The sequence below is a fragment of the Piliocolobus tephrosceles genome, unplaced genomic scaffold, assembly GCF_002776525.5.
Source record: "Piliocolobus tephrosceles isolate RC106 unplaced genomic scaffold, ASM277652v3 unscaffolded_41, whole genome shotgun sequence".
NCBI classification, from domain to species: Eukaryota; Metazoa; Chordata; class Mammalia; order Primates; family Cercopithecidae; genus Piliocolobus; species Piliocolobus tephrosceles.
In genome coordinates this window covers 1,258,796-1,283,287 of record NW_022325420.1, presented here as the reverse complement: position 1 = coordinate 1,283,287, position 24,492 = coordinate 1,258,796, and the positions used below count along the sequence as shown (strand labels likewise).

The window sequence follows — 24,492 nt, the reverse complement described above, 5'->3', positions numbered from 1 at the left end:
CTATGCTTACTCCAGCTGAGGAATAAAAGAACTTACTTTTAGGAGATGATATTTTTCAGTCATTCTTTCCTTCATGTACAGCCCTGGTTCTGGGACTAGGGGGACAAGATTCCATTCTTGCACCTAGAGAATGCTGCTTTGAGAATGCACCTTGCCTGCCACTCTGAGGGAGGCCCATCATGTTCATCATCCAACTTGCTCTTCAAAATAATGTTATGGTATAAGTTTGACTCTCATTCCCATTTTAGCAATATACATATATACGTATACTTTTCCTTTCCTGAACCATGTTAAAGTAAATCACAGACATCGTAACTCATTACTACTAAATACTTCAATGTGCATCTCCTCAGAATAAACCGTTTTTTCTACAAAACTACAATATTATTTTCATACCTAAGAAATTAATAATTCATAATACCATCTTATATAGTTCAAATGTTCAAATAGTTCAAATAGTTCTATGTTCAAATTCCCCATTGGCTCAAATGCCTTTTATTTTAATTGAGGCTTAATGAAGCTTTATTGCATTTTATCATTGTGTGTCTTTAGTTCTTTCAATCTAGAACAGCACATCCCTTTCTGATTTTGTTTCAGTGATATTGATATTGACATGGACTCTTTTTAAAAGAGCCCAAGACTTACAGTGTGTCGTCTACTGGGCACAAATAATCTGGTTGTTTTCTCGTGATTAGATTATATTCTAGTTATATTCTATATATTGAACATAAGTGATATATGTTCTTCTCATGGTATCACATCAAAGGCACAGAACATCAGGTCGTCCCATGGTTAGCAATGTGTGGTCACTTGGTTGAGGTGGTTACAGTGAGAGCTCTTCATTGTTAAAGTCTGTTTCATCCTTTGTAATTACTGAGTCATCTGTGGTATGGTATTTTAAGTTCTGTGATGTTCCTATTCCTCAATAACTTTACAACTAATCATGTTAGCCTCCATTGATAATCTTTGCCTGAATCAGTTTTTACATGGAGACTTGTGAGGTGATGCTTTTCTAATTTTTTATCGCTCCCCTAAGTTTGTTCGCTGACATTCTTCTTTAGAAAAGAGATTTTCTTTTCTTTCTCTTCCACTCCTCCACTTTTTTGAGTTGTGAACTGTTTTATTTACAGTGCACTGAACTGTTTACCAAACTGTGAATTCTGTAATTCAGTGTTTAAACATACTTCTTTAAAAAACACTTTCTTACCATTGCATTTAAAGCCTTGTTGTGAGGAGTTTATATATACATCTTCATGTTGACAAGATGAATCTTAGGATGTTGCTTAAAAGATGAGTTGTGTACTGTTTTATTAAAGTGAACTGAATTGTTTATCAAAATGTGAACTCTAATTTACTGTTGCATTATGCTTCTTTAATTTTTGCTTTTTTGAGTATATTTTGGAAGCATGGATCTTTTTCATTCAATCCATTTACCATTATTCTTTTTAATGTCTGAATTATCCCAAAATTGGTTAGTGTGAGTCCTTCCAAGGGGGCTTCTCTGTCCTTTGGACATGAATCCATTTATCTTTGAGCTTTCTTGTTTCTTAGAATAACAAATTGTCCTAGTCTCACCTTGTATCTTTCCTGCCCCACATCAGGAAATTAATAATTTCACCAAGAAGACTAAATTTCTTTTAGTATATAGAAACCAAGATCTGGTATCTGGTGTTAAGCATGTTTATTGTTACTGAGATACTGCTGCTCTTAGGCTCTATTAGTGTACAGAGTTTAGAAATAAACACAAACAGATGCCCACACACACACACATATATATGTATATTATTTAATCATTAGTTAATACTGATACTAAAAGACCTCCAGAGGAAAAATTAATGTCCAGGAAAACTAAAATTTAACATTGCACAACTTTTTACCTTTAAAATTTTATATTTGCATTTGTTTTCTCCAACAGTAAAAATCTTGATTCTTTAACATTAATGCATATTGTTTGCTTTATCCTATAATATGTATTAAATAGTGTCAGAATCATAATACTATTATTACAACTAACAGTAAGCCCACTAAATGAAGTTTGCCATTTCTTTGATTTTTTTTGCCTTTAGAATATATTTGACAATGAATATTTAGAGTATTGTATTAAAAAACTTATTTGAATTATTTTTTCGGTGTGGTTTCATCATCAATCTAATATCCATCTAGATTTATATATTGTTGCTTCTATTCAGTTTTAATGTTTGCTTTCCCATTTTTTTATTTAATTTTGTTTTTCAAAGTAGAACATTTACAAATTCCAGAAATGAAGTCATATTTTCATTTTACTCCCATACATCCAATTCTCACTCACTCCAAAGGTTACTTTTGTTTCTGATCTATCATTCTTTTTTCTTTTTTTGCAAAAATGAACACCTGTGTGTGTATTTATTTCCCTTTTGTTCTTATACAGAAGGCTGTCTACTATATTTACTCTTTTTACCTTGCTTGCTTTCTTTAGTAACAACATATCTTGGACATTGCTCTATGTAAGTTCTTAGAGATATTTCATTTCATTTCATTTCATGGCTGTGTGAAAAGTGCTCCATTGTACAGATTTACTATGGTTTATTTACCAATCTACTACAAATGAGAAAATGGACTGTTTTTGAAGAAACTAGGGAGAAATTTCATGTTCATTCTTTAACCATCACTGTTATTCATCTCTACTTTCCTTCGAAGTAGATTCCTAACTAAACTTATCTTTTGTTCAACTGCTATCATAGATGCTCTTTTAATTCTGCTTGGGTAATACCTCTTTATTTAAAAATCAGATATGTCTGTTGCTTCCATGTTCTAGTTATGTAATCTCAATTAAATTTGTAAGTCTCAGGTTTCCCATTGATTCAATGAGGATTATAATTGTACTTACCTCATGAGAGTTCTATGATTTTTAAATGAGATAATTCATGCAAAGAGCTTAGCAAAGTACACAGTAATTTATTAATACATATCAATGATTGTTGCTTATTACCCAATAAATCTCATATTAGCCATGATGACATTCAACCTGCATTTCCAAATCGTTTTACTCATATGCTGTAAATGTCTCTTTACTTCTCTCCCTTTGCATTTTTATATATGCCTTCAGTGCCTCTTACTGATATCACCATCTTCTGTTTCCCATCTTCATTTCTCTAAATTTCAGGTAACCTTTCAGATTAATTTAAATTTTCATATTTCTTTAGTATCCTACCTTTCACATTAATTTTCATATTTTTTGATCATCCTACCTAGGAATTATCTCAATATCAGTTAAAGTAGCATATCACTTAGATGCTGCTGATCATAGTGTTTTGAATTTTTCATTTACTCCAATCCAGAGTACCTTTTACTATATTTTGTGAGCTCCTTTATAGAACAGATTTTGACAATCTTTCCTCGTATCTTAGCATCTCATCTCTAGCACAGACTAATGTACAGTAAGGACAGTAATAAATACTAACTGAGCCAACACTGAAAAATAAATGTTATAATTATGTCTTATCTTTTAAAAATACAACTAATAAATCACAATTTGGCATTTAATATTTCAGTGTACTGTTGGTACAAAATATACATTTCACAAATATGCTTAAGTCACATGTGCTAGTGGGATATGACCAAATTATAAACTCTTCTTAAACATATGTGTGTGTATATATATATATATATATATATATATATATATATATATATATACTGAGTTTTCTAATTGTTTAATGCTCTAAGAGTTGAACATGATAGATTATCTTTAGCCAACAAGTGCAAACATTACAAGTAGTTCTATTATTTGTTCTAATGCATACAGATTTTATTCCTTCAAAAGATTTGTTGTGCCTTTGTTTGCTACACATTTTATTTTCAAGAAAACATGGATATTACAAATCAGGATAATAACCTTTAATCATAATTACAATTTCAGGACTATGTCAAAGCTGGTGGCATTCTTCAGGAGGATATTTCTGAAGCTTGTCTAATTTTGGGAGTTAAAAGACCTCTAGAGGAAAAATTAATGTCCAGGAAGACTTACGCATTTTTCTCCCACACAATAAAAGCTCAGGAGGCCAATATGGGCTTGTTGGATGAGATTCTAAAACAGGTAATTAGTGATTAATATTCCTGAATATACTGCCAAGAAGTATGGCATATAAGTTAGTTTTCTTTTCTTCTTTAGTTTAAGAGGAACATTGCGTTCCTTTTATATTCTGAAATGGAAAGAATGATAAAAGCTTTTTCCCTAAACAATTAACCAGTTTATAAGGTCAATTGGGCAGATACTACCAAATAGAATTTTAGAGCTGAAAATAACCTCAGGGATCATATAATCTACTACCTTATTTTTCAGATGGGACCCAGAGAGGTAAAGTGACTTGACTGGATTGCACACTATGTATTATGCTGGAACTGAACTAGAGGCAATTTTTTTTTTTTTTTTTTTTTTTTTGAGATGGAGTCTTGCTCTGTCATCCAGGCTAGAGTGCAGTGGTGTGATCTCGGCTCACTGCAACCTCTGCCTCCCAGGTTCAGGCGTTTCTCCTGCCTCAGTTTCCTGAAGAGCTGGGACTATAGGCGCCAGCCAACATGCCCAGCTAATTTTTTATATTTTTAGTAGAGATGGGGTTTCACCGTGTTAGTCAGGATGGTCTCAATCTCCTGACCTCATGATCTGCCCACGTCGGCCTCCCAAAGTGCTGGGATTACAGGCATGAGCCACCGTGCCTGGCTGAGACAATTTTTGCATTTATTCACATTCAGAAGGGAAAATGCATTTTGAGATATAAATACTATGAAAAAAACTAGCAGCTGTTTAAAACACAGGATATTCATTTAACAAATATTTACTCAGTCCTGATGCTGTGTCTGACACTGCTCCAATGCAAGAGCAAAAGAGTAAAGTATCTTTATCTTCACAGAACTTACATTCTAGTAGGAAGAGACAGATAATCAATCAACAAGATGTCTAATATGCCACTTGGGAATGTATGTGATGAAGATAAATATAATATTGAAGGAGAAAAGGAGGTCTGGGCACTGGGAGGTGATGATGCTATTTTAAGTAGGATCGTCAGGGAGGATCCCACTGTGAAAGTGGTATTGAGCAACAATCTGAAGGAGGTGAAGGACCAAGCCATGTACATCTGAGATGAGTCTTTTAAGCAGACAGAATAGTAATGCAAAGGCCTGAAGGTCTGTTTGAATGTGGGGTTAGAGTAGACCGTGTTCAAAAATGCTTATTCTGTCTCTTGTGTCAATAATGGTTGGAGGTGGGAGGAGGAGAGCAACATTACTAAGAAGGCTGCTAATCTAGGCTGGTCTAGACTGCAAGTCACAGGTGATGGTGGCCTGCACCTGGAAGAAATGGTGGAAGTGGAAGTTGTGAAATGTGGACAAATCTTGGATGTGTTTTAGAGGTGGACCCTACAGGATTCACTGATGACATAAAGGTGGAATATGGAAAAAGGAGAGGAGTCAGAAATGACTCCAGGTTTTGGCCTGAGCTACTCGAAGCAGTTGCCATGGAATGACGTGATGTTACTACAAGAGAAAAAGCCTTGGGTGGGCAAATCAAGAGTTGAGTTTAGGGTCTGCTGAGTTTAATATTCTATTAGACATTTAAAGGGATAATCTAAGAGGGCTGTTGGATATGAGTCTGAAGTTCAGGACGGCAGCATCTTCTGACATACATTTTGTAGTTGTCAGAGACTAGGTGGTGTCTAGAGCCACGAGACTGGATGAGCCTAGGAAGGGAGTATAGAAAAAGAAGTCTAAAGTTCACATCTTCAAGATGTTACAGCTAGAATCTGAGATTAGGGCAGATGATTGGAGAGTTCATAAACAGTAAAAGCAATGGAAAATACCTATTATATAGAAGTATAAAATACTTTCCAATTAACTCCAAATACAGTAGACCAGGGTGACAGTTAATTTGTAGTGTTTCTAAAGAATAAGTTCAAAAGTAATTAATGGAAATAATACTATAGGAAGAATGTTCCACTTTAAGCACATAAAGTCTTTATAAAGTACTTTAGGAACTTTTTTGTTACTTTAACTTTTGTTCATTATAAGAAAATTAACAAAACTGACCTAACAGGACTGCTTTTGGGCAGCATTTTGTAACCAATTACTTGGTGTTGGAAGAATGATAAACATTCTTAAATTCACAAACACGATAAAAATTATATGATCTTTGAGGAAATAAAATTACTGTTTAAAATAGTGTATAATTACAATACGCTAATATATTTTAAGCACGAATTACTAATACTTTCCTGAGAGAGGAAAGGTTTTCAAGGAAAGAGGAAGAATATGATTTTAGTGAAGGCAAGGAAGAGAAATGGCATAAAGGTGGACTATGAGAAAAGGAGAGGACTCAGGAATGACTCCAGGTTTTGTCCTGAGTTACTCAAAGGAATCATGTACTACTTTTAAGAGGAAGGTTACCTGTAAAAGGAAGGAGAGGGAAAAAGAAAAAAAAAGGAGGAGGAGGAGGAGAGAGAAAAATATCTGTGCTTGGACTTGAGAGAGAGTGTTATTATTTTCCAGGTAGAGGAGACCTGAGTGTACTTAGAATGGTTGAGGAACAATGTAAAGAGGGATGATGCAAGAAAGAGGTAATAGTTCAAGAAGAGTGGTCTTGGAGGACATGAGAGAAGCTGGGATCTAGGTTACAGAGATTTGTCTCAAAAAGGATCTGTTTTCTTCGACCAGAAGGAAGGATGTAAGGATGAGTGGGGCTATAGATATGTTTGTAGATGGTGCTGGGTGGGTGGGGGCAAAATGGTAAAGGAAATTCTACCTTTATTATTTCATTGCCTACCATCAAGGAGGGTATAGCACCTGCTACGAACATTTTTTCATTTCTAATTACAAGCCTACCATTGGTTTGTTACCTGGCGTTTTCTAAATATTTCACGGTATACCTGATGGTAACTTCTATTAGCAAGTTAAGATGTATTTCAGAGGAAAAAATGTGAAATATTTACTTGCTCATATATGTCTTTACTTGTTAAAATTAAACCTAATGGGCCAGTTGAAAAATTTTTAATCCCTCTTTCAGGAAATTCGCCTTATTGATTATGAGAAAATGGTGGATCATAGAGGAGTACGGGTAGTGGCATTTGGACAGTGGGCTGGTGTGGCAGGTAAGTACGCCAGGGCTTACATCACCCAGTTTCTAAATTGGCTTGGGGAATAACTGTGAGTTTTCTCTTTTCTGTGGCAAGGGGATAGGAGTGTTTATTTCCATGGAAAAAATTAAAATGAAGGTATGCTGAAGGATGATGAATACAAGTGGAATAAAGTATGAAGATACATGGTTAAAAATATTTTACTGCAAAAATTCAAAAGAAAAAGCAGGGAGAAGGATAACAACTACAAATAGGCTCTGGTTTTTAGGCAGTTCCTTTCAAAATGCTAGAAGGAGATATCAGTTTGGTAATGAGACATAGGGAAGGAAAAGATAGGGAAAAACAGAAAGGGAAAAAAGGTCCAGGGGCAGGAATTTTGTCAAGTTAATTCTTTGAACTTTGTTTGGTTAAGAAACACCACAATATGTTATAGCTCTGTTTCAGATCAGACTTCTTGCAGGTCTAATAAGGAAGATCATGACTTTGGCATTATTTATTTGACCTTGTTATATAAAAGTAGAAGATTCCTTATTATGGCTTATGTCATTCTGCTTATTATTAATATTATACTCAAATCCACCTGCTTCTTAAATAATAAAGAAATCTAAGCCAAAATTTGAAATTCAAAAATTTCTTTCACTTAAACCCATTCAGGCAGGGAACAGTGGCTCATGCCTGTAATCCCAGCACTTTCGGTGGATGAGGCGGTCAGGAGTTTGAGACCAGCCTGGCCAACATGGTGAAACCCCGTCTCTACTAAAAAGACAAAAATTAGCCGTTGGTGGTGCATGTCTATAATCTCAGCTACTCGGGAGGTTGAGGCATGAGAATTGCTTGAATCCAGGAGGCAGAGTTTGCAGTGAGCCGAGATCACGCCACTGCACTCCAGTTTGGACGACAGAGCAAAACTCTGTCTTTAAAAACAAACAAACAACAACAACAACAAAAACAATTCATTGCTTTTTTCTCTCACCTCATGCCTTTCCTCACCCAACACACAAATCAGCTCTATTAAACTAAAAGAAAGTTAAATTTCTTAGTATAAAAGCAGTAGTAGAGAGACCTCTGATGACTATGATTCCTAGGGCCTTTCAGGACTCATCCAGATGAGGGTTTTATTTACCTAGACAGAATTAATACATCAGAATTAGGTGATTTATTTAGAAGTCACCATATTCAGAAGTAGGACCACATCCGTGAACAGGATGTAGTTCATGTTCTTAAAGAAGCATTCAGGCTAGTAAACACGAATACAATGCTAGTGTTAATTGCTATAAGAAAGATGTTTGAGGCTGGGTGCGGTGACTCACACCTGTAATCCCAGCAGTTCAGGAGGCCGAGGAGGGTGGATCACCTGAGGTCCAGAGTTCAAGACCAGCCTGGCCAACAAGGTAAAACCCCGTTTCTACTAAAAATACAAAAATCAGCTGGGCGTGGTGGTGGGTACCTGTAATCCCAGCTACTCAAGAGGCTGAGGCAGGAGAATAGCTTGAACCTAGGAGGCGGAGGTTGCAGTAAGCTGAGATCACACCATTGTACTCCAGCCTGGGAGACAGAGCAAGACTCCATCTCAGAAAAAAAAAAAAGAAAAAGAAAAAGAAAAGAAAGGTATTTGAACTTGGCTGTTGCAAAAACGTTATTTTAAAAAGTGCCTTTGAAGATGAGATCTGAAGAATGATGAAAAACTATTCAAGGAAGTAAGGGAGGACAGTACAAGTGTGCAAAGCTTAAAGTGAAGAGGGGAAAAATAATAGTTTTGAGGAATAGAAATAAGTTCAGTATAATTAGAGTGTATTGGGAGAGAACTCTATGTGGTTCTTATAAGTATTTAGAAGGTGGAATTCACAGGATGTGGTGACTGATTGGATGTAGGTGTGAGGGCAGTGAGGGAGACACTTCAACGATGACATACAGGTCACCAACTCGGACAGTGATTCAGTTCTTTCAGTACCCACAGGAATGGAGGAAGAATTTGGGGAAAGACAGTAAATGAGTTCTGTATAGGACAATATATTATTAGATTACAAACTAAATTGCTATAATGGAGACTCCACAAAACAGAGCTTACATAAGCTGGAAGTCCAGAAGTGAGAAATCAAGGGATGGTGGAATGAGAGGAAAGCTTTGCTATTGTCAACACTTGACTTTCATTTCTAAGGTGACCCTTCAGGTTGCTATTTTCCAGTCAGTAGAAAGGGGAAAAAGGAAGTAGAGGCAATTAGCTTCCTTTGTAAGGATGTGACCCAGAATCTGAACATGTTATTTCTGCTTATACCCATTGGTCAAAATTGACTGAGAAATGTAATCTATAGCTGGGCAACTATGTCTGCTGTGAAAACTATGTGCTCTCCATTCATGAAGGATTAACTGAGTTCAGACTTACTATCCTGTCATTAACCAACTAGAAAAATTGGATGAGATATAGAAAACAATGTTATCAGACATTGGACAACAGGCAGTATAGACTTGTGATCCTCGATAGATGGAAAATAGATGAGGTGAGTTCTGTGTTTACCCTGGCTTTCTGTCTGGAGAAATTTTCAGATGGTATGAATATAAAAAAGTGACACAAAGCCTGGTGAACTCACTGAACTGAGGAGATAGGAGTTGGGGAGCTTGAGTTGGCTGGAATTGACAACACATGGTACCAAAGAGTAGGGAGCTATGCAGAAATAGTGTTCCAGAAATATGCTTAGAGGTCTTGCTGAGTGGAGGATGAAATTCATGAGACTAGCTTAGGAACAATTTGTGGAAAAGAACAATTGCCAGAGAACTGTATGGAAAACTGTTCTCAGAGTTTGTCCCATCAGCCAGAGTAGAGAGACTTCACTGAATATATAAGGCTTTCAGGGAAGCCCTGAAGTGTGTGGCTAAACCAGCTCTTAATAAAGCCTACTCTAAATTCATTCCTATAAAAGCTTAAAAATGAGACTAATGTCTATTTTGAGAGAGCTGCAATTAGCAGACAAGTAGATTAAAACAGCTATAATAAATATTCAGTATATTCAAGTTTTAAATGAAAACATAAACAAAATGAGGAGAGAAATAGAGGAAATCAGTCCCTCCATCTATCAACCAATAGTCACCACAAAGGAGAATCTATACATAAGCAAAGGATTCAAGAGCATATATAGATTTTCTTCTGTAGTGTCTATTGATTGATAGATACATGGTAGATAGATTGATTTCCTCTACTCCTCATTTTGTTTGTGTGTTCATTTAATCCTTGAGCACATTGACCAGCATCTCTGTCATTTCTTGTTTCTGGGTTTGTTTCTATTGTTGGTTATCTCCAGGTTAATGTTCCATTGCAAAATTCATAATTTTTTACTGAATGCCAGACATTTTTCATTTTATATTGTTTATTGTCAGATTTTGTTGTTTTCCTTTCAGTAGCATTGGGCTTTGTTCTAATAGGCAAATGTTTGTGGATTACATTGATTCTCTTAAGGCTTGTTTTCCTTTCACCTTCCTCTCTTTCTTCTGGGACTCCAAATACACACATATTAGACCATTTGATCACCACCTGTCACTTAAATTCTGCTTTTTCCCTCAGTCTTTTTCTCTTTTTATGCTTCATTTTATTTAATTTCTACTGCAATGAGGAAGGAAGAAAGGAAAGAAATAATGACTAGAACATTCCCATATCTTGATAAAAATTATAAATATACAGATAAGTGAAGTTCAATAAACCCCAAGTCAAAAACAGAAATAAAAAATTACAAAGAAAATGACAGTAGAACCATCATAATTGTCTTGCTAAAAAACAATGATAAAAACATTAAAAATAGGCCGGGCGCGGTGGCTCAAGCCTGTAATCCCAGCACTTTGGGAGGCCGAGACGGGCGGATCACGAGGTCAGGAGATCGAGACCATCCTGGCTAACACGGGAAACCCCGTCTCTACTAAAAAAAATACAAAAAACTAGCCGGGCGAGGTGGCAGCCGCCTGTAGTCCCAGCTACTCGGGAGGCTGAGGCAGGAGAATGGCGTAAACCTGGGAGGTGGAGCTTGCAGTGAGCTGAGATCTGGCCACTGCACTCCAGCCTGGGCGACAGAGCTAGACTCTGTCTCAAAAAAAAAAAAAAAACATTAAAGATAACGAGAAAAAGGAACCATATACATAGAAAAACTAAGATAAACATCAAACTTCTAATCAGTAACAGTTTAAGCTAGCAGAAAATGGAGCAACATCTTTAAAGTGCTAAAAGAAAACAAACCAAATTATAATTTTATGCATATTACAACATCTTTCCAAATACAAGACCTTTTCAATATCTTCCTGGACATCTTTCTAGAAAATGAAGATTAAACACAGATTTTCTGATTAAATGAAAGCTGATAAAATTCACTGGCATAGAAGTATTTAAAAAATTTCTCAAGCAGAAGGAAAATGAAGTCAGTTGAAAATATGGATTGAATTAGAGGAATAAAGAATGCTACAAATGGTAGAATATAAACAAACATAAAAAAATCATATCTTATTTAAAAACTTTTCTTTAGGTCTGGACACAGTCGCTCATGCCAGTAATCTCAGCACTATGGGAGTCCAGGGCAGGCTGATTGCTTGAACTTAGGAGTTTGAGACCAGCCTGGGCAACATGGTGAAGTCCCATCTCTACAAAAACATGCAAGAGTAGCTGGGTTTGGTGGTGCGCGCCTGTCATCCCAGCTGCTTAGGAGGCTGAGGTGGGAGGATTGCTTGAGTCTGGGAGGTTGAGGCTGCAATGAACTGTGTTCATGCCACTACACTCCAGCCTGGGTGACAAAGTGAGTTAACTGTCTCAAAAACAAAAAAGCATTTAAAAGATGATTGATAGTTTCAAACAAAACAATGTATTGTGATATTCATAGCACAGGTAAAAATAAAACTTATGCCACCAATAGTGATGGACAGGTGAAGAGGAATAGAACCATACTTTTGTAAGATTCTTTTATTATACTTGAAGTAGTATAATATTACTTGATAGTTGACTATAATAAGATAAAGATGTATATGGTAACCTAGAAAAATCACTAAAAATAAAACAAGGCTCTAAAACGAATAAGCCAATAATGGGAGTAAAATTTCATACTAAGAAATCACAGTTCAAGCAAAAATACAAGAAAAAATGGCATTTAAAAAAGTACAAATGAAACAAGAAAACAAACAGCAACATGATAGCTTTAAATTTAGCTATATCAATAGTTACATTAATGGCCTAAAAACTCCTAGATAGCCTATACAGTGAGTCACAAAACAATTTTTGATAAATTTAAAAGTTTGAAATTATACAGTATATATTCTGATTGTAATAGAATTGACCTAGAAGTTCTTATAGAAAGATATTTGGAAAATTTCCAAAAATTTGGGAGATATTCAATGTAATTTTGAATAACTGATTGGTTAAGAAAAAATCACAGGAAAATTAGAAGATTTTTTAATAGAATAAAAATTTAAAGTATAGCTTATCAAAATGTGTGGGGTATAAAGTAGCAATTAGAAAGAAATTTACAGCATTTAATTCTTTTATTAGAGAAGACAGTTTTTAAATTAATAATTTGTGCTTCTACTCTAAGAAGCTAGAAAATCAGAGAAATTAAATCAAAAGCAAGTAGAAAAAAAATAAATAAACATACAGGGAAAATAAATGAAACTAAAACAGGAAAAGAATAGAGAAAATCAATGAAACCAAAACCTGGTTCTCTGAAAAATATCAGTAAAATTGATTAACATTTAGGTAGACTGACAGAAAAAGAGAGAAGACTGTATTTACTAAGAAGGAATACGAGGAGGTCATCACTATATCTTACAAATATTAAGATGATAAAGGAATATTATGAATAGGTCAATGAATTTGGCAACCCTCATGAACTAGATAAATTTTCAAAAAGTACAAATTACCAAAATCAGCTCAAGAAGAAATTGAAAACTTAAGTATCAAGGTACAAAATAAATTCCACTAATAGGCATTTATTAAGAGAAATACAATATTTTGTACAAAGAATTTTTTTACAGCAACTCCATTTATAATAGCCTGGAAACAACCCAAATGATGAGCAGAGAAATCAACTGAAATGGAAATGGGCAATTCTTCAGCAATAAAAGACTATACTGATACACACAAACTATGTATGAATCTCAAAAACCTGGTGCTGAGTGAAAGCCGACACATTGTAAAAGAGTACAATTGACCCTTGAACAACATGAGTTTGAACTGCATGAGTCCGCTTATATTCACTGGATGCAAAATCCACCTTTACGGGAGGACCACCTTTTCATACAGGCAGGTGTCACAGGACTGACTGTGGGACTTGATTATGCCCAGATTTTGACATATACAGGGGTCTTAGAACCAACTGCCTGCATACACTGAGAGGCTACTGCTTAAAATTTCATTTATATGTAAGTTTAGAAGTGCCTAATCTATACAGAGAGAAAGATCAGTAGTTGTGGAGACCAGGAGTTGGTGAAATACTCTGTGTCTTGATCATGGTGGTAATAACACAGATGTGTGTATTTGTTAACAGTTACCAAACTATACATTTTAAATGGGTGCATTATGTTGTATATAAACTATTTCTTATAAGTTGACTTTTGAAAAATGATAAAAGAAAATTTGGTAGGGATGTGTGTCCGGGGTGAGGACGGGGAATGGAGGAGCATGGAAAGTTCTTTCCTAAAAATAATAAGGAAAGAATCGATCCTGAGGTCTTTGCTACAGGCATGCTGAATTTTCGCTTTCTGAAGAACATCCAAATTGAGACAGACATAAGAAGGTGGCTGGCTAAGTTTTGAAATCAAAAGAAAGATCTATTTTGGAGAGACAGACTTGAAGTCATCTGTATATAGATAGTACTTGCAATTTAGGACTAGATGAGATTTCCTAAGGGACAAATGTAGATATGGAAGAGAATAGAGCCCAGGACATAATCCTGAGGGTGAATAATATAAAAGGAGTTGCCACAGGAAGAGGATCCTACAGAAAGGTAGAATTAAAAATTTCAAGTTGGGATGCTGAGGGGCACTCTTTGTTTCAACAAAGAAGAGGTCTGTATTGCCGAGTACTTCTGACCTGATCTACAATGTGTCCGCTGCGTTTAGCTATTTAGGTCAATAAATAGATGATGGGAGCCTTAGGGCTAACGGTGACTGTTTTTGTTTGTTCATTTGCTTTTGGTATGGGAGGCATAGGAACATGTTTAAATGCTTATAAGAATGAAGCAATAGGGAAGCATAGTGAAGAGAGTAACTCAGTAATAAATTCCTTGGGAGGCAGGAAGGGGTGGGATCTGGAGCCAATGTGGAGAGATTAGCCTTAGATAAGAAGAGGAACATTCATCCTATTTTATCAGGATTGAAGGTGGAAAGAATAGGTGGGGATGCATTTGGGTTAGTGCATTTGATGGCAGAAAGTTGAGAGGATGGATAAGATCTACTGAGGCCTCTTCTAAATCTGAGATGCTGTGATCTGTGCTTCTGCAGGGCACCATACAGGTTGGAGAACGGTCAGAGAGAACAGCTTAAATTCTTCCCAACTAACAGTGTTTCTATTGGTCTGATTCTGTAACAGGGATGATCAACATTTTACATGGAATGGGTTTAAGGCTCCTTGCTTTGGGACATCACACACCTTTTATGGTGAGAGATGTTTATTTTGCTTATTTTTTTGAAAACACATCTCACACCTTAAGAATAAAAAAATGCTGAGCTGATGGACTAACTTGAGTTGTGTATGTTTGTTTTCAGCACATTGGCATGGCTCATAACTACAGGAATAGCAGTCAGGCTGTGCAAGCTGTTCGTGATGCTGGCTATGAAATATCTTTGGGTTTGATGCCTAAGTCAATAGGTCCCTTAACATTTGTGTTCACAGGAACTGGTAATGTTTCTAAGGTAAGTTTTACCTGACTTCCTTTTGTAAAACAATCCAAAACTGTGAAACTAACCCAAATGATGTGGGCAGGCATTTTGTGGGTATTTCAAATGGACTGAATGAAGATTCTTTTTTTGGCACTTTTCTTACCAACGTATTTTTCTCATAGTGAAAAGTAGTAATGATCTAAATATGTGTGTGTGTGTGTGTATGTATGTGGGTGCGTATATATATGTGTGTGCATGTGTGTGTGTGTATATGTAAGTGTATATGTGTGTATATCTATACACACATACATACACACATACAGTTTTTAGTTTATTGCTAGCTATCTGAGTCTTGGAATACTTTTTCTTCCTTTCTTTTTCCTTTTTTAAAAGATAATTTGGCCAGGCATGGTGGCTCACGCCTATAATCCCAGTACTTTGGGAGGCTGAGGCAGGCGGATCACCTGAGGTCAGGAGTTTGAGGCCAACTGGCCAATATGGTAAAACACCGTCTACACCAAAAATACAAAAATTAGCCAGGCCTGGTGGTGCACGCCCATAATCCCAGCTACTAAAGAGGCTGAGGCAGGAGAATCGCTTGAACCCGGGAAGCAAAGTTTGCAGTGAGCCGAGATTACACCACTGCACTCCAGCCTGGGTGACAGAGCGAGACTCCATCTCAAAATAAAATAAAATAAAATAAATAAATAGATAAATAAATAAATAAGATAATTCATTGTTAATAGTGTAAAGGTCTGTTCTGAGGGTGATCTGTTTTACCTCTATCACCAAAATGTCCATAAGTTTGAAAGTGACCTCAGGATGTCCATTTTTTAAGACTACTTGGAGTTTTGCAAAAAGATGTTAGGAAAATTCATTTAAGACTGGAATTCATAATTTCTTCCTTCTCTGGTGGTTTTAAGATTGTGTTTGTAACCGCCTTTAGAAACTTGTAATTGTAAAATAATTCCTTCTTCAAAGAAAATATTTTACAAATAGGATATCATTCATATTATATTGTGAGGTAAGCATCCGATTATTTCTTTTGTAGGGAATATAGTTTCCCCATCTGGAATAATTTCTGCAATGGATCTAAAATAAATGGAAATATTTTTGCCCTCATTTCTAAACACTCTTATTGATACTCTGAGTAGCTTAAGTAAAAAAGAAAAAAATTAAATCCCCTTCTAAGTGTGCTGTTCAAACAGGAATGAAAACTAGCTAGTAGGCTTGTTGTAAGCAGCTCATCTATATTTCTGTGTTGCAGTCCTGGTTGTAGGGAAGGCAAATGGAGCTGTATAATTGTTGGGAAAATGATCAGATCCTTGCAGAAAACCATGTTGGTTCTTTTTCTGTTGATGTTTGGATTTTTACTCATGTGTTATTTGTAGGGAGCCCAAGCAATCTTTAATGAACTACCTTGTGAATATGTGGAGCCCCATGAATTAAAAGAAGTTTCCCAAACTGGAGGTAAGGGACAGGGGATGACTAACTTTTAATGTTTTTAACAGTCTGTGTTATATTTTATCACCATAAATTTTCATTATTTGTCACCCACTTTACTAATTTCTTTCTCCTTTGCAAGATCTCAGAAAAGTCTATGGGACGGTGTTAAGTCGTCATCACCATCTTGTCAGGAAAACAGATGGTGTGTATGATCCTGCAGAGTATGACAAACATCCTGAGCGCTACATAAGTCGTTTTAATATTGATGTGAGTATCATGTTCAGCTTTTAAGTTGGTTGCTTATGATACAGTGTAGGTAGGCAATTTTCAAGGAGAGAAATTATAAATTGTACATTGGCTTTCGGTTTTCCTGTTGTGAGTCCTTTGGGTACCATGAGTTGGCCTTTGGAGCTATCATCTTTTAGGGATATTTGGAGTAGTCTTGCTTCGTGCTTTTGGTGGTTTCTGTGGATATCCTCTTTGTTTCACTGTCTCCATTTCTGCTTCAGGTCTGCATGTGACCAATAGCTCTAAGCCATTTCCTGTGGGTTACTGTTTTCTATGTTTATCCTGGACTAGTTAGCACTGTGGGCAGAGCACAATGCCTATGACGTTTGGTCTCAACACGGCCACAAATTACAACCATAATCTCAAACAGCAATCCTGAAATGCATGCCATTGTTTACAGGGGGTGAGGGTGAAATAGTGTGCCTACATAAGTGCAGACCATCCCCACTGTATGAAAAAGCTATTATATGGCCGGGCGCGGTGGCTCAAGCCTGTAATCCCAGCACTTTGGGAGGCCGAGGCGGGCGGATCACGAGGTCAGGAGATGGAGACCATCCTGGCTAACGCAGTGAAACCCCGTCTCTACTAAAAAATACAAAAAAACTAGCCGGGCGAGGTTGTGGGCGCCTGTAGTCCCAGCTACTCCGGAGGCTGAGGCAGGAGAATAGCATGAACCCGGGAGGCGGAGCTTGCAGTGAGCTGAGATCCGGCCACTGCACTCCAGCCTGGGCGACAGAGCGAGACTCCGTCTCAAAAAAAAAAAAAAAAGAAAGAAAGAAAAAGAAAAAGCTATTATACTTACAAATCAAATCCTTCAATGGGACACACTGGCTTTATCTTAAAAGAAATAAAATATATTTGTTTGTTCTATAGTCATTGGCCATGTGACAATCTTCCCCCAGATAAACTAACAAACCAAAAAATAGATAAAACAAAAAAGGCTTGCATTTATTGTGAAAAAGAATGCTTTAAATAATTTTAAATATGTTTGACCAACATAGCATTTTCATATTCTGGTATGAAGTTTAGTCCTTATATCATGCAGGGCATGTTAGAGAGAACTCTTACCTTCTGCTTGAAATGTTTGAAGAAGAAAAATTATGAACGTAGTTTCAAACTGAAAAATTTTGAATCTAAGAAATCTTTATTCCTTTTCATTTCCCCAATCACAGAAGTATTGGTGATTGGACGCATCCTAAAACTGATACTGACCTAGTTGCCATGTATGCATGTATGTAGCATATTGCTCCATAGAGCTTACAGATGTTATCCGATTTAATCTTCACAGCATTCCTTTGAGCAATGGGGTGTGTATTATCCCCATCTGGTAGGTAAGAAAGATAGAGCCCAGGGAAGTTGAGGTAGCATAATTTAGGTCATACCCTACCGTTAGTAGAGCTGGAAATATAATTTTAGGTCCACTGTTTTTTGTTTGTTTTGGTTTGTTTTATTTTGTTTTTGTTCTTTCATTTTTCTTTGGCATGCAATACATTATAGAATGAACATAATAATGAATTTTTTTTTTTTTTTTTTTTTTTTTTTGAGATGAAGTCTGTCTGTCTCCCAAGCTGGAGTTCAGTGGCACAATCTCAGCTCACTGCAAGCTCCGCCTCCTGGGTTCACGTCATTCTCCTGCCTCAGCCTCCTGAGTAGCTAGGACTACAGGTGCCCGCCACCATGCCTGGCTAATTTTTTGTATTTTTAGTAGAGATGGGGTTTCACCATGTTAACCAGGATGGTCTTGATCTCCTGACCTCGTGATCCGCCCGCCTCGGCCTCCCAAAGTGCTGGGATTACAGGCGTGAGCCACTGGGCTCAGCCAATAATGTATTTATAGTCATATATTGCTCTGTCATGGGGTAATTCTACACTGAAATCTGGGTGGCTATTTATTATCTTTGCCTCAAAAGATGGACACTGACATGGGCAATAAGAAAATCAATTAGAAGTTACATTTAATTATTTCTCATAGACTTTCCTGATAGCTCTCTTTCAGTATACTATATTAAAATAGGTTATTTTTCTATTTTCTTAAACCTGGAACTTGCATTACAGATTGCACCCTATACAACCTGCTTAATTAATGGAATCTACTGGGAACAAAACACTCCTCGCCTCCTAACTCGCCAAGATGCTCAGAGTCTCCTGGCTCCAGGCAAGTTCTCAGCTGCTGGTGTGGAAGGCTGCCCTTCATTACCACACAAGTAAGGACTCTACTTCAACAACAATGGTAGTTTTGACCAGCTGCTTCCATTATTAGAGGATCAAAGAATGTAATGTCCCCACATATCACAGGACTTGATTTCTAATGACTACTTCTCTGCCTTATCTTTCTTGACCTCTTGGCAGTAGTCGACACTGTTAACCATCCTTCCTTCTTTTTAAAAAAATTGTATTGTATGTATTTATTTTCAGAGATGGGGTCTTGTTATGTTTCCCAGGCTGGTCTAAATCTCTGGGTCCCAAGCAGACCTTCTGCCTTGGCCTCCCAAGGTGCTGGGATTATAGGTATGAGCCACCATGCTCAGCCCATCCCCAGTTGTTGAAACACTCTTCTTTTGCCTTCTGTGATGCCCCATGCCGCTCTCAAACTATTTCCTCAGAGAAGTCTTCTCTTACTCCTCCATTCTCATCTCTATCTCTAATCTGTTACTCTGTTTTTTGTTTTGAAATTCCTCATTTGTTTTCTCGTGTTTATGATTTTTCTCCCTCTTCCTAGAACTTAATCTCCTTAAGGATAGGGGGTCTGTTTCTCTTGGCCATAAGCACCTAGTGTGTTGCCTGATATATAATAGGCATTGAAATAATTATTAAATATTGAATGAATTAATGACTAAATATTTGTGGAAGAGTAAAAGATATGTTTGCTTTTCTAGGCATGTAACTGGCATCAAGTAAATGCCAAGGGAATGCTAGGAGCAACAACATCACTGGGGTTTAGAAGAAAGCAGAAGCATTGAGCTCAGCAAAGCTTAAAGGGAAGAATGAGGAGAACAAGAATTCCAAGTGAAAGGATTGGTGCTTAATAAACATGTAGCTACCAAAGCATATTTAGGGTGCTGAATGTGTCAGTCTAGCTCTGCATTGGTTCATGTATGCAAGTGGTAATTGGAGATTGGGCAGAAAAATTATAGTCAACCTTTTGAATGCTGGACTGAGACTTTTGTTCATCATTCTAGAGATTTCTGTGTAACCACATGTAAAACTATATAGTACTAAACAGGGTGGAGGTAGCATAACTGAACCTTTCTGAGTTATTTAGAGATAGCTAACTATGTTAACTTTAGTCTGTTAATGATTTTTTTAGGAAAGCAATGTTCTGCTTTTATTTCCTTTTTTCTTTTCTTTCTTCCTTTTTTTTTTTTTTTTTTTTTTTTTTTTTGTGGAGACTAAAACTCATACTGGGAAGATTCTCTGTATCACAGAACAATGCAGAGTCCTGAAGAATGAGCTATAGGAAAAAGACCCCAAAAGCCTGGAAAATATTTAGGATCCATGTTGAAAATTGTTCTGAACTCCTTTTTTTAAGTCTTGTTGGAGACTTCAGAATTTCATCCTCTCATCTAAGTATTGATGTTATTTTCAGACTTGTGGCAATATGTGACATTTCAGCTGACACAGGAGGGTCTATAGAGTTTATGACTGAGTGTACAACAATAGAGCGTCCCTTTTGCATGTATGATGCAGACCAGCATATTATTCATGACAGGTGAGTTTGCTAAAGTTAGATGATATTCATCACTTAGTTACATAGATATACTACTCTAAAATGCTTAATATTTTACATCTTTATGAAGCTATGAAAATTTGGAGAGATACACTCAAATATACTAAGATTAGGTAAAAAAAAAAACCATGCAAATTTGAATACACACACACACACACACACACACACATATTTAAATGGGAGACGGGTTGCTGAAGAAGGAAAACGTTTGGTTTTTAAAGTTTTGTTTATTTTTGCATGTACTTTTATACAAAATTACAAATGATAATGAAAATATAACGAAGCAGACATCTGGAAAAGTCAGAACTTACAAATAATGTTTTGTGCTTCTGAATAAACCACATTGCTTCTCTTAGTGTTGAAGGCTCGGGGATCCTGATGTGTTCCATTGACAATTTGCCAGCACAGCTCCCAATTGAAGCTACAGAATGCTTTGGAGACATGCTTTACCCTTATGTTGAAGAAATGGTAAGCAGACTGGTAATATCAGTAACAACTCTGTGTCTTTGAATAGAATCATGGGGTAATTCTGTGAATGTTCTGGTCTTCTGTACCTAAGAAATCTGTTGTAAAATGAAATGCCAGCCCTTTCCTGAAATACTTACTGATACTGTTTTATTTGACATGTTCTGCTTACTTCTCTCCTGGGGGATATGATGATATCACTGCCTTCATGCTTAATTCCCATTACATCTCTTTCCCATTACAGGTATTTTATTAAGAATGTTCACCATGTGTGAGATAAAACATGCTTTATTTTTAATTATTTGCCATCTATGTCAGTTCATATTGGGGCACTCTTATTGTACCATAATAACTAGATCTGAAAAATTAGAAATATAGAACGTTTTATTGGGTTCTGGTCACTAATGGTTAAGTGATAGCTTATGTTGAGGTCATGTATTTTTCTTCTGTGATCAGTGATTAACTAATGAAATACCATGTTATCTAAATTCCATTTTGTTTATCAAAGAAAATTTTTCTTTTTTCAGTTTTTATCCTAAGCATTCATAGCCTTCCTGCTTTATTTTTATTTCAAAATGTCTGCCTCTGCCAATGATTTCAATATAAAGAATGGCTCTTGCTCTTTTCATCTACATCTTCCCTCATAAGCTCTCACATTAAAATAGAACAATAGTTAGTGGGGCAAGAATAAATGAAATTTCCAGTCTCTGATCTTCTTTTCTTTCAAACAGTATTCCATTTTGACCCTTTCTTTTTCCTATTGGAATATGTCAACATGGAGATGTAGCAGGCCTGACAAAATGCAGGCAGCAGACACTGTCATAGTTAGACATATTGCACCTACTATGTGCAGGAAGTGTTCAAAGTACTAAATATATTTTAATTTTAAGTACTCATGAAAACCATATTAGGTAAGTACCATCATTATATCCGTTTTACACATTATAAAACAAATACAGAGAAGTTAAGGACGTGTTGCTGATGCAGTCAGTACTGGATCTGCAATGTGTCTGGAGTTGATGCTGAGGGATTAAAGAGGCAGGAGAAGGACAGTACAAATGCCAGGCTTTGCTGGAGACATCAACTTGCTTTATGGCCTTGAGCAGGGCACTCACTTCCTTTCTGAGCCTCAGATATTTCATCTGTAATGTGAGGTGGTTGTAATGAACATATAATCTTATTTTATTTTATTTTATTTTGTTTTATTATTTTTTGAGACAGAGTCTCACCCTGTCGCCCAGGCTAGAGTGTAGTGATGCAGTCGTGGCTCACTGCAACCTCCACCTCCCAGGTTCAAGCAATTCTTCCTGCCTCAGCCTCCCAAGTAGCTGGGACCACAGGTGCATGTCACCACGCCTGGCTAATTTTTGTAGTTTTTAGTAGAGATGGGGTTTCACCATGTTGACCAGGCTAGTCTTGAACTCCTGACCTCGTGATCCACCTGCCTCGGCCTCCCAAAGTGCTGAGATTACAGGCGTGAGCCACTGTGCCCAGCCATGAATACATAACAGTTTCTCCACTTCTAAAATTTTATAATGGTAAATGTTTAAGTGGCCAAACTGTATGTGTATAAAAAATGCAATAATATATTTACCAAGATGTTTACCATTTTTGATGTTCTTCATTCATTTCCCTTTGGCATCATTTCCCTGAAGACTGAATAACTTAATTTATCACTTCTTATAGTACAGGTTTGCTGGTGACAGATTCTCTTAGTTGTCCTTTATTCAAAAATGTCTTCATATTCTCTATGCTGCTAATCAGACTTTTCTGTGCATTTTTAATTTCCGATGTTCTATTTTTAGTTCTAGAATTTCTGTTGGGTTCCTTTTTAAAAATTTCATTTCGGTATTTTCTCTTTCTCTGCAGAGACTTTCTATCTTTTCATTAATTATGAGTGTATTTTTCGTTATTGCATGGAACATAGTTATAAAAACCACTTTACAATCTTTATCTCATACTTCCAACTTTCTGGGTCAATTTGCGGTTGGACTTTATTGGTTGTCTTTTCCTTTGAGAATTGATCATAGTCTTCTGGTTTTCATAGATTGAATAATTCTGGATTATGGCCTGGATGATGTGGATATTACGTACATTTATCAAATGCATTTTCTGTATTCATTGAGAAGATATTTTTTCCTTTTCTCTGTTAATATGTGAATTTTGTCAATTGGTTTTCCAATATCAAACTAACTTCACATTCTTAGGATAAATCCAACTTGGTTGTATGTTAGCCATTTATTTATGACTAAGTTCAGGTTGCTAAGGAATATACCAAAATTTCTTAATCTATTTTACCATTGGTAGACATTTGGGGTTGTTTTCTTTTTGGGGCTTTTACTAATAATTCTACTATAAAGATTTTTGACATGTTTTTTGATGTATATATATATAATATAATATATATATATAATATAATATATAATATAATATATATGTGTATATCTCCACATTATTTTATTGAGTTTGTACATAAATTTATCTTGTTTAGGATTATTAACTTCTATGTTCATTGGAGAGTTTAATCTATAACTTTATTTTATTATCAGGTATTTGTCAGGTTTGGATATTAAGGTTATGTTGGCCTTAAAACAAGTTAGAGAGTATTTCCTTATTTTTGGTCTCAGGAACATTTTACGTGAGATTACTGTTAGTTCTACTTGATACAATTCGTTAGCAAAACGATTTGGGTTGGTAGCATTTTTGTTTGTTTCTTTTTTGCTTGATTTTAAGGGTGAGTTTTACAATTATAGATTACATTTTATTTAAAAACTTAAGAATGTTCAGACTTTTATTTTTCTTCTGTCGATTTTGGTATGCTTATTTTCTAGGAATTTATATTTCATCTAAGTTGTAAACTTTATTGTCACAATATTTTTTTTAGTAATAATCTTATTAACTCTTTAATAGATTCTGTAGTGATTTCTCTTTTTCCTGATGTTGTTCGGGTATGCCTTCTGTTTTTTCTTAATCTGTTTTACCTGCAATTGATCAATTTTATTAGTCATCTAAAAAAATCAGTTCAACTTTGGTGATCATCCCTATTTTGTATCATTTTCTATTTTCTTAATTTATAATCTTACCTTTACTATATTCTTTATTTTACTTTATTGAGAGCTTAGTTAACCTTTCTTTTCATAACTTCTTGCAATAGTGCTTAGGTAATTATTTTCCTGTGTTTCTCTTTAGCAATATATGCATTTTAAAGCTATTAGATTTGATTTGAGTATGGCCCATTTTTTATTGTATTATTTATTGTTTTGTTATTGAGTTATTTAACTTTCTCGTATATTCTGGGTATTACTTCCTTGTGAGATGTATGGTTTGCAAATACTTTCTCCCATTCTGTTGTTTCTTCACTCAATTGATTTTTTGTTTGCTTGTTTGTTTTGCTGTGCAGAAGCTTTTTAGTTTGATATAATTCCATTTGTCTATTTTTGGGTTTTGTGCTTGTGCTTTTGAGTTCTTATCCAAAAAATTCTTAACCAGGTCAATGTTTCAATGTTACGAAGCATTTCCCCTATGTTTTTTTTTTTTTTTCTTCTAGTAGTTTCATAGTTTAGGTCTTCCGTTTAAGTGTTTAATCCATTTTGAGTTTATTTTTTTATATGATGAGAAATA

At 35.8% G+C, this 24,492-nt stretch overlaps 1 protein-coding gene across 2 annotated transcripts in view; it reads left to right on the top strand.

Annotated features, from left to right (window-relative positions):
* The window catches only part of LOC111550222 (alpha-aminoadipic semialdehyde synthase, mitochondrial), a 69,330-nt gene that overhangs the window by 10,397 nt on the left and 34,441 nt on the right, over window positions 1-24,492 (top strand). For both annotated transcript variants that reach the window (XM_023223515.2, XM_023223516.2), the window contains exons 3-11: window positions 3,899-4,075; window positions 7,034-7,118; window positions 14,656-14,723; window positions 14,832-14,978; window positions 16,337-16,415; window positions 16,531-16,658; window positions 18,735-18,883; window positions 20,266-20,388; window positions 20,763-20,874. In XM_023223515.2, coding sequence (XP_023079283.2) covers window positions 3,899-4,075; window positions 7,034-7,118; window positions 14,656-14,723; window positions 14,832-14,978; window positions 16,337-16,415; window positions 16,531-16,658; window positions 18,735-18,883; window positions 20,266-20,388; window positions 20,763-20,874 — 1,068 coding nt within the window. The remainder of the gene's footprint in view (window positions 1-3,898; window positions 4,076-7,033; window positions 7,119-14,655; window positions 14,724-14,831; window positions 14,979-16,336; window positions 16,416-16,530; window positions 16,659-18,734; window positions 18,884-20,265; window positions 20,389-20,762; window positions 20,875-24,492) is intronic.